This window comes from Etheostoma cragini, chromosome 1 (genome assembly GCF_013103735.1).
Source record: "Etheostoma cragini isolate CJK2018 chromosome 1, CSU_Ecrag_1.0, whole genome shotgun sequence".
NCBI lineage: Eukaryota > Metazoa > Chordata > Actinopteri > Perciformes > Percidae > Etheostoma > Etheostoma cragini.
Genome location: NC_048407.1, coordinates 31,243,313 through 31,254,049, shown reverse-complemented (window position 1 = coordinate 31,254,049; position 10,737 = coordinate 31,243,313). Strand labels below are relative to the sequence as shown.

At 40.7% G+C, this 10,737-nt stretch overlaps 2 protein-coding genes across 4 annotated transcripts in view; both read right to left on the bottom strand.

Annotated features, from left to right (window-relative positions):
- wdhd1 (WD repeat and HMG-box DNA binding protein 1) overlaps positions 1-3,581 on the bottom strand; it is a 19,682-nt gene extending 16,101 nt beyond the window's left edge. For all 3 annotated transcript variants that reach the window (XM_034857928.1, XM_034858098.1, XM_034858013.1), the window contains exons 1-4: positions 3,479-3,581; positions 3,069-3,165; positions 2,143-2,254; positions 1,868-2,019 (exon numbers count right to left, since the gene is read on the bottom strand). In XM_034857928.1, the coding sequence (XP_034713819.1) occupies positions 1,868-2,019; positions 2,143-2,254; positions 3,069-3,145 (341 nt within the window). In that variant the 5' untranslated portion in view covers positions 3,146-3,165; positions 3,479-3,581. The remainder of the gene's footprint in view (positions 1-1,867; positions 2,020-2,142; positions 2,255-3,068; positions 3,166-3,478) is intronic.
- Positions 3,582-6,624: 3,043 nt separating this feature from the next.
- socs4 (suppressor of cytokine signaling 4) lies at positions 6,625-10,211 on the bottom strand. Its single transcript, XM_034865275.1, has 2 exons — positions 10,038-10,211; positions 6,625-9,310 (listed from the first exon to the last, which is right to left on the bottom strand). Exon 2 carries the CDS (start codon positions 9,288-9,290, stop codon positions 8,088-8,090), a length of 1,203 nt encoding a protein of 400 aa, XP_034721166.1. The 5' UTR covers positions 9,291-9,310; positions 10,038-10,211; the 3' UTR covers positions 6,625-8,087.
- Between the last annotated feature and the right edge of the window lie 526 nt (positions 10,212-10,737).

Sequence of the window (10,737 nt, the reverse complement as noted above, 5' to 3'; positions counted from 1 at the left end):
ACACACACACACACACACACACACACACACACACACACACACACACGTTTTCTTATCTAGATTTCAAATTAGAAATGTCCCATGTAGTAATGGTTTCAAGAGCAGGGCTGCTTGATATAAGGAAAATATCTTATTGCCATTATTTTGAGTGATGTTGCTATTTCACTCATTAATCTTAAAAATCTTTAAAATATTACTAGAAAAAAGTAGAAACTCTTTAACCAAACCAAAATTGCTGAGGATTGCCTTTGCTAAAACGGCCCACCAAACTGATCGTGCAGCACAGATGATGTTTCTCTATTTATTTCACAGTTAAATCCACAAGTTGTTTTTTTTAACTTCAAAAACAAAGTATAGGCAAGACTCCGCTTACATCTTAAAATCTCTTTAAAAAAAAGAAAGAAAAAATGCTCTAAAGGTTCCCAACTCTAAGCCATCAGTGTTAAAGGACATTATTAGGACTCAAGTCTCTTATATTATTGCAATATTGCCATTGCAATAAGATTCATAATATTGGAGGGAATTATCGTTTTTATATAATTTCCCTCATTTTTATTGGAAATTGATGAGGTTTTCTTTAGTCAGTAGGACAGGACTTGTAGGCCGGGACGTCTCTGCAGCACCACAATACTTCATTAAGAACGGTTTAACACATATTTTCCCATTAACAAATAATTTGAAAATAAATTGCAACTGCGACCCCCCCCCCCCGGGAATTTGTAGTCTTTATTGCGATTTCGATACAACTGCGATTTATTATGCAGCCCTAGTCAATATATTCAGTGTATGGAAATCTTCAGTAATCGATCTATTAATATTTATTTTGTAGGCCTTTTGGGGAATGTGCTTTCCTATCAGAATCCAATTTAAGGCTCTGGATGTCCAGGCTTAAAACTAAAGGAGACTGAGTTCAAGGCACCTTTCAAAGGCAGCCACCTGTTTAATATAATAATAATGTTCAATTTTGTTGAGTTTAAGTCTTCTGAAGTCTGTATTAATGTCTGTTTGTCAAATCTGATGTACGAATAGCTACAAATAGTTTTGGAGAGGTTGCGCAGTAACGCTCAGCCATCACCAGAAAAGTGCTTCTACTTTCCTTCACTCGTCTCCGTCCAGAACAACGGGATCTGTTGGTCCACTTCTTTAACTGTCCATGCTTACACTCTACGTTACACATTTTCACTGGCAATCACATCACAGCCACGCCCTTACACCACCTGCTTCATCGCAGAGTTTAAACACCAACAAGACCCTAATTCAAAAAATCATTCTGTGTTGCAGAAGACTTAAAACTAGTGATTGAGACCATGAACTCATTCTGAAAATGTTTACTGATATGAGGAAATAAATCAAGTGAGAGGGGGTCACTTTCTCACACACTTCTACAGACACAGACCTTCTTTTGCAACAGCATGTGTCGCCTACTACTGGAATTCAAATAGAAAACAGGTTTAAGGCAATTACGCATTTGCAGGACTTGGCTGAACTGAATGCTTTGTCCATTAATATTACACAATCTTTGGTCTGTAAGGACATGAAGCTACAGTCCGCAACTGGTTGTTTTAGCTTAACATAAAGATCAGAAAACAGCTAGTCTGCCTCAGGCCAAACGTTTTAAAAAACAACAACAACCTACCAGTACCGTACAAAAACAGAAATATAAGTAGAATGTGGTTTACCTATTTTTTGGTTGGGAACTAATTACTGTACAATTCCACATAAAACCACAACTTTCTGGTTTTAATGTGATGTGTAAATTAGAAAGCTTTAGATTTCAAAATAGGCACATTTTGCCACCTCTTGGACCGAACATTGCAATCTCTTTCAGTTGCTTCTTGTCCCGTTTTCTAAAAGTAACCTTAAGTACCTGGATCCGGCAGCGACCCTGGAGCCGCTGCTGTTGAAGATTACATGTGTGGCGTTGGTAGTGAACCTGGTCAGGATGCCATCTGGATCGCCGTCGGGGAATGTGTGGATCTGCACTGTGTTGTTGGAGGTCGCTGTGACCAGCTTGCCGTTCTGCGGAGGGACAAACACATCTCAATCCTCCACGGACAGCTGACTCAGTAGAAAAGGTCTCAGTAGAAATCAATCGTACGTTAACACAGATCCCAGGACACAAGCAGAAGATAAACGGCTAACCTTGAGAGCGAGAGAGAAGGCTTTTTCCCCCACGGTGATGAACTTTGGATCGTCATCATCCAGACCTTCCCATATCCGAACATCTCCATCATTCCCGCACGTTACAATGAACCTGAGGACAAAGTCATCATGGTCATGTGTCCTTGTTTAGTCTATTTACTTTTGAGCAAAATGAGGATTAAGAGTAAATTCAATTCCACAACGAATTCGGTTTAAAAAAACATCTAAACCACGGACTGCATACAGAGGGTCAGATTCTGAATTCAAAACTAAGCATACAATAACATTGTAAAACAAAAATAAACACATAAAATGTGATATAAGAATGTTTTTTTAACATGTTCCAGAGACTGCACTCAATTCTTTTTTAAATCTATCAAAACACTTCATGACTTGGAAAAATTAGATTAGTGTCTGTGAAATGCACCAGGCAGGATCATGAGATGTAGCATTCAATTAAATGAATTAATATTGCTTTAAAAAACAAACTATTACATCTTTGTTTCACAATTTGTATTGATTTTCCATAAACAATGTAGCATTTTCTACAGCACATAATGGACCAAATATGTACAAACAGTATATGGCTGAGTTGTGCAGAAATGAACCAACATGAAAGGTAACTATAACATCTTTAAGTCTCAGGGTTGCCAGAGTCCCTCAAAATATATGTTTTCATTTTCGAGAAAAACTGACTAGAGTTTGAACACCTGACTTACAACAAGACAGCAAAGTTAACGTTAATAAATACATTCATTAAGTAAGTAACATGTAGCTACATTGGCTTTTCACAGTTGAAAATGACAAAGTGCTTTACATAAAACATACAATATGATACTAACTAATACATAAAAAACTTAAACATAAACAAAGTGGGGACAAGTCAACCAAACGCGTTTTACAGGACATCCTAATATCTGACTTACTTCCCGGAGTCATCGAAGCAGACCTCGGTGTGTCCCTCCGAGTGGCCGTAGCGCATCGGCTTCCTCTCGCAAGGCATTTTTCCCCAAAACCAGCACACTGACGAGAAGAAAAACACAAACCGAAATCAATACGTGAAGGTAGGACTAACACGTGAAGACCACAGTTATCCACAGCGCTGTCTCATTAGCTCCCATTGCTGGTTCAGATAACTAACGATTATAGCCGAGGAGCTGAGCTGCTTCATCGCTAACAATACAGCCAATGTAGCGTTAGCTAACTTACGGTGTATTAAACTCGGCGTAGCGTTAGCTAACTTGGCGCTTCGGTTTATGGGGTGCTCAACTCAGACTAAACGGAGAGTTTATGTAACTAGTTATGACTCGAGAAGAGAGTTAGTCTGCCAACTTACAAATTCCCCGGCTGACTGTCTCCACAGACCCTTCGTCTCCTGAATCTCCCGCGCTGCGTCAAAAACAAGGAACCGCAGCGTCACAACTCCCGCCAGCTACGTCATGACGCAACTGCCGTAACCCCTCCTACTTTTAAATGAGATCTTTAACTCAAGTAAAAGTAGCAATACTCCAGTGTAAAATACTATGATTCAAGTATTAGTATCAAAATATACTTAAAGTACCAAAAGTTAAAGTACTCATGCAGAATTAACTTAATTTTCTTGTTCCAGAGTCTCGGAGCAGCAACTGCAAAAGGTGATTTTCACATCTAGTAAACCGACATTTTGTAAAAGTAGCCAGCCTTACTATGACAGTGCAGTGCACTGTGTGTGCTTTTAATTGAAAAAAAAAGGTGTATATGTCTTCATTGGGTGGAGAATTTATTAGTTATCATTCAAAATGTAAGAACGACTCCTCATATCACCTCATCATCACATTTTGAATTTCACACCACTTTTTTACTCTGAAAAAGCACCTACAGAAATAAGTACTCACTTACTAATGCTATTGCTTTTTATGTATTCATTCAAGTAGCTGTAAATATGCAGCGGAAGTACCTCTTGGCTCCCAAAGCCAACCTGCCATAGCCTGTATGAGCAGCGTCTCGGGGGAGAATTTGATTAGTGCAAGACAGAGTACTGGGTGTCTAAATATTACCTGATATATAAACAGTGTGTATAGCACAACAACAGTCCTGATACTGTGTTGTAGGTAACAGTCCTGGATGAACCTAAAAAAAACAAAAAAAACAATGTTTAATTTCTCAGATTTGGATGTCAAATGTATCGGGAATAGAGCTTTGGAGCTGCTGAAAAATGATGCTGGCTAACTGGATAATACAAGACAACATTAATATTTCATGTGTGTGGTTCAAGAAAATCAATTGATGTGGATCCGCCTGAACTCGGTCCATTGACTGAGCTTTGACATGTAGGCAGTTAAAGGGATCAAACACAAAGATTGACTTTGTGGCTTAAATCTAATAAAAGTTCACCAGTTGTACAAAGGTGTTAAGCCCTGGTGATCAAGTATTGATAAAGTGGTGTGACGCCTTTTTAAATGGTTAAAATAGAAGCAACAGGCTCAAGTATCCCGACTTTTAGTCCCGTCCCTATGAGTGATGCTCAAGAAAATATTGAATCCTACATTTCCCATAATGCAACTTATATCTTGCCTTGCCTGCTTGTTAAATAAACCCTATCCAGACTTTCTGTTATAATTGTGTTTTCTCTAAATTCAAGCTGAGAGGCTGAGTAGTACGCTCCGTGACTAGTTAACTGACCTTCATGTGTAAAATCAGTGACGTTCTTCTTTAAATGGGACTCATATACTGTATTTAGAGTAAATAAAATTAATTTTTATGGTGAAAAAAATTGATCCTCTCTAACAGAAAAGCTTGATGTTATACAGTGCCTGAATTGGTCAATAATACCATAATTCAGCAGTTGCATGAAATGTTCTTCACATGTGTCTTATATATTTATATTCATATGTATCTTGTAGGGGTGAAACAAATAGTCAACTATTCAACAATTCAATCTAAAGAGCCAGATTCCACTACCAATCTCGCTGTTGAATCGTCGCAGTGTCAGAAATTGTGGTTATGAAAAAAAGGATTTTTCCATTTAGGCATGCCTGATTTTACATAGGATTTCTCTGTATTTTCCAATAAATCATATTTAGCCTATTTCAATAAATATACTGTATGTGTATTAGTCTATTAATAAAACAATTAGAACAAAATATTGACAAAATTAGAAGTTACTGGCACTGATATCCTGGAAGAACCTAACAATTATTATAAATTAACATTACTGTTATTAATTAATCATTTAAGTGTCCCTGAACACCATGACAGTGTGATGATTAACACCATAACCCTGAAACTGAAGCTGCTAAATGGAATTCAGCCATCATTAACTGTGATATTCACACCTGTGCTTTTTCTACCGTGACATGTGAAAATGTCTCCCATGAAAAAAGGCCTATCGAGCCTTTAGTTCAGTTGTCATCTGTTGTTGTTGTGGACTGCTGCCATGGTAACACAGCTTTAGTCGTTAGACACTGTAAATGTAGGGTGGCTGAATTTCAAGACTTAAAATGAATCTATGTAAATTTTGTGTAACTGTCTAACGTTAAAACCAGTCAGAGAGCTAACATCCTAACTCTGGAGACCAAACCAGCTCTGAATACCTACATATAAACCATAAGAGTAATTATGAAATGCACAAAGTGGAAAAAAATGAAAAGTCTGACAACAGACTAGCCAGTTTAGAAGTAAAATGCTGATATTTTGTATTCTTACAAATAACCTCAGGGCAGATTTTATTTTACACTCCTAGTTCAATAGAAACTGAATGACACATGAATCACTACATCTGTATTCCACTCCAGTTATCAGGGAAACAGTCTTTTTCATGTCCTTATCTCTTCATTTGCACTGCTACAGCGCTGGCATTTAGAGGTGTCCTTTTGCAGTGAGCGGAATGAATTGTTTTCAGAGCACTACTTCAAAAGCAGCATTTTCCCTGCCATTAGCCTGTCTGACTGAGACACAGCCCACAGTGGTAGCATGAACAGACATGGGTGGATAAGCATGACTTGAGCTGTGCCATTAAATCTCTCCGGAGATGACAAAAAATCGGAGACAGTCATACGACAGAGGCGGTGTGAATGGCATTTATTGGTTTGTGCATCAGTGTGGTGAATACTTCAAATTCAAATACTTTGAGAATACTGCTTGGTCCTATAGCGTACTGCACTCCAGTCTGTACGATGGCACAGAGAGCTAGGAGCACCGCAAGTTGAGACACATGCAAAAGAGATGAAACATCATCATTAATTGGATTTCACATGCAAAACTCTGCAAATACAGAAAACACAACCAAATGCACACAACAAAACAAAATAAGAAATAAAAACTGTTTAAGAAAACAGTAACAAAAACAAAATGATGTAGTTTTTTTTTTAAACATTTTGATTGCATGATTTAAATTTGAATTGGCACGCTAGTAAACAGCAAAAGTCTTATGTTAGAATTACAGCAAACATGTGAAATGCAGAACATTTCCCATTGTGTTTTGTTAAACTTGGACATTTTCTGTATTTGGTTGTGTTTTCTCAATTTGCAGCGCTTTCTCTTTCTAAATGTTGAACATGTGCTGTCAAATGTCTCCCTTTGTCTACGTGCATGTGTTTTATTCAAGGTGCAGTTCCCTGAGCTCTCAGGCCCACCATAACTCCAACATGTAAACAGTTATTCCAATAGCAAAACTTGTGAAAACTGTAGAGGCACAATTTCTGTTCATATATTCATTTACACAGGAGCTTTAAGACTGAATGTTAAAGAAGCGGCTGAGTTGTGTGAAGAACGACAAGTGAGTAGACGAAGTCGGTCCAAAAGCTCTGATCGGTGCGGCTGGGCCACCATCTTGTGGCTGAAGAGAAGAATGCAGTCCCATTGAATTAGTTTAAGTCCTTGGTAAGACACAGAAATGTTGGGAAAGCATATGAAGACATTTGTGACGTCTACAATATTTGAACCAATTTATCAGCTACGTCTCTTTTTCTGTCACCCATACTGATACTGAGAGCTTGAACCTGTTTCATGTATCAAATAAAAACAGTCCTCTCGTCTTCAGTTTGCCCGACGTTCCCATGAGAAAGTAAACAGGGTTCTCAACTTCAGTCTTCACACAAAGTCTCTGGAGGGAGATGTAGTTTGAATGTTGTGATTAGTTTGACTACAACAGTTTTTATATGGCAATGTTGGAAAGGGCCACACTGTACCATTTTACCCTATCAAGGGAATAGGTCTAAATGTTGTTTAGTTGGAAAGTTACTGAGGAAGTAATAATTTTTGATATGACTAGATGCAGTTGGAGTCTCTGTACCTTGAACCTTTGACAGCAGTGGTTTAGTGCAGGACAACAATAATTGCAAAGAATCACATTTTTATGACATTAAGTTACATTAAAGAAGGTATGGTCTCAGCCAGGAAACCATGAAAGGTGCAGTTCCTCTAGTGGCCACTGGATAGACATGATGCCCAAACAAGACAAAGCTGATTGCATTGAAGTCAAGAGGAAAACGTGAGTCAATATTCCACAAAGAGTGAGGGTTACAGTTTAATGTCTTGGTGAGAATCCTTACTCCATTAAGAATATTAAGGCAAGTATGTTGGGGCATGATTGCCTATTAATTACATGTGTCTCTTAACTTGGCTCAAGTAGCTGTCAAGATGGCCGCAAGCAGAAAGCCAATATTCAAGGCCTTCAAACTACCCCATAGTACTAGATGAAGAGACATTATGTCCTTGAGTTCCTACAGTAGATGAGTTCAGACCTGTAGAGAAGGCTTTGTTGGTTTAATGATCCTTTCTCTAGACTCATCTAGATCAACAAACATCTTACAGAACTATCCAGTTCTGCAATGTTTAGACTTCAAAGATCTGCAACAGCAAGTGTACTTGGAATTCATTGGCAATACTCTTGTCTCTTTGCAAAGAGAACCTGCCTTTGCTTGTCCTATCTTTGCCTATCACGGTATGAGGCCTGCTTTGGACCGTCACACAGCGCAGGCCCCGTCACACTTGATGTGGTACTGTCGGAGGTAGTCCCTGAGCTGAGGAGGCAGCAGCAGGTTATCTATGCCCTGGTAGGTGGTGTGGCTACAGATCACAGCCCTGCACAGGTGCTGGAGGGTAAAAGGGAAGGTCCGTGGTAGCGGCAGGGAAAGAAGGGGCTCAAAGAAGAGGCAGGTTGCCGGGTCACTGTAGTGTCTCAGTAGTCCTGTCACACTTGGATCCCGGTACATGCACGGGTCGCGCACATCAAAGCTGAAACGCTTGTCATTCTGCTCAATGCGTGCGTGCAGGGAGCGGCTGTAGCGACGGAAGCTGACTGAGAAGAGGAACTCATCCTGGGCTGAGTCTCGGAGAAGAAACGTTCCCTCCGGTTTGCCCTCCAGCAGATCCTCTGCCTCAAAGCGGTTCAACACACCCCAGTAACAGGAGCTGTTGTTGATCTGGAGGAGATCTGGGACCAGGATGTAGTCAGTGTGGCCACAGCTGCCATCTGCTCCTCCGTGAGGACAAGAAGGGTTCCAGTCCTCCAGACTGGTACCTCCAGGCCCAGGAGAGCAGCAGATCTCCTCCCAGGAGAGAGGGGTCTGGGGTGGGGAGGAAGAGGAAGATGAGGCATTGGGTTTGAGGGGAGCCTCCATGTCCACGTCCTTGAGAGCACTTGGATGGGTGGCATGATTTTTGATAAGGTGCCAACATCGGGCCAGTTCAGATTTGGGCGAGAAGGGACACTTTTCCTGCATGAGCTCTGAGACGTGGATCTTGCGTTTGGACCAGAAGAGCACTGAGAAGGGTCGCGAGGAGCCCGATGGATGGTGGTGGTGGTGATGGTGGTGGTGGTGGTGATGGTGAGAGCGCAGAGGAAAACACTGGCCAACAGCATCCTGAAACTTCTGCCGCAGAGAGCGGCGGGACAGGGCTTTCCGACACACTACATCAATGTCTGCAGATGTCAATGCATCCCCGAGAGTGCTGCAGCTACACTTTCTCTCTCTGCGCCACCTCGGACAGGATGTGGACCGCACACCAAGCTCCTCCGTCCCCTCCGCCTCCAGTCCTCCGGGACTCGACCCGTTGCGAGAGCTCCGGGAGCGTTTCTTCCTCCGCCAAATATAACTGTCTGCACTCCAACTGCGGAGGCCACATTTTGGACGCGTGTCCGAACCTCGTGGCTTCTTCTCTGACATGGCTGCTTCCTCTTCTTACTCTGTGGCACATTTAAAAACAGGCGTCTGAGTCAAAACACAATTGTAAGAGCATTACTCACGTCATTAACACATTTACAAAACAGTGTAGCCTACAATATTATTTGCATCACTGTTAAGTCCTTTTTTGTGTCAGAAAGATCAATTTTGAAAAGGTTTTCTTTAGAGTTGGGACCTTGATGGTGCCATAAACAACTCTTTTCAAATCACTGGTATCTCAAGTACTTCCTAAGAGCCACGCTGGATTCTTTACGGCATTGCATGTATTTATCAAATCCGTTTCGGTTGCACCCCAAACTATTTTTTTCTAATTTGAAGGACCGCTATCTCATTTGGTAGCTACAAGACTAACAGGCTGATCATCTCCAGGACCAGCGGCAAGAAATCAAATTAAGACTGCAGAGTTCAGAAACAGCCTGCAGACGAAAATGGATCAGTTCCCATAAAAACCAACAGAAATTGGTTTAACATCTAACCAGGCAACATGTCATGCTTCATTCAGAGAGAGTTCAGATGAAAAAAGTTTTATTGAACTGCCTACAATGCTTTTGTTTTAACAATTCAGTTATAGTCTCTTTCAATTGTATTTATACATGGCAGCAGTTTGTAGTCTTGATACAAAATAACACTAATTAAAGTGATCCGCCTGTAAACAGCAAGGGCTTTAACATCACGGGCTGATAATCACTCTCTGCTATTATTAACTCTTAATGCAAGAGATTATCTTACCTTGCAAACAGTGTCAGACATCCACATCCATGGTAGGACCAGTTGTTCACTGCACATTAACGGGCATGTGTGACCCGCATGCAGCCAGCTCCAGCTCTAACAGATGGCAGACTGTTCCGCTTCCTATATAATTATGATGCCTATTCCCAGAGGGGGCAGCAGTTTCCTTTCTTCCTCTCTGGGTTATGAATGAATGAATGAAGGGAGGGAGGTGGAGTGGGGTCCAGACGGGAGAGGGGAGGGAAGGGTGCAAGGGGAGGTTTGTTTCAGGTTAATGGCAGTAAGACATCCTCTTCTCTCTCTTACATCTTTTTTACACATTCATTGATGAATTCCATCTCCAACAAAGAAAGAGAAAAGATCAGACCAGAGCAACCGGAGAGTGCTTTTTCTTTCACAAAGTGAATTATTTCCGCCATTAATTCTATTATTGCGCACTGATTTGCGTTGATGTAATTTCATCAGAGGCCCGTATCTTAACTTAAAGCATCAAAGCACATTTCATGGGGAGCTTTAAATCTGTTTAAGTCTGTCTGCAGAGGATGCCAAACTACAAGAAGATTATTCAGTTTACAAGCAGCCTGTACACACTCCCCGCTTCGGAATCGCAGGCTCTGTCTAATTAAGAATTCAGCCCAGTAGAGGACACAACGAAGCGTTTTAAAAAGCTTCACTTATTGATTGAATAACCTTTTTGAGT

Bases quoted from the DNA above. Each gene is read 5' to 3' on its own strand.
- socs4 (XM_034865275.1), bottom strand. From the start codon at position 9,290: ATGTCAGAGAAGAAGCCACGAGGTTCGGACACGCGTCCAAAATGTGGC.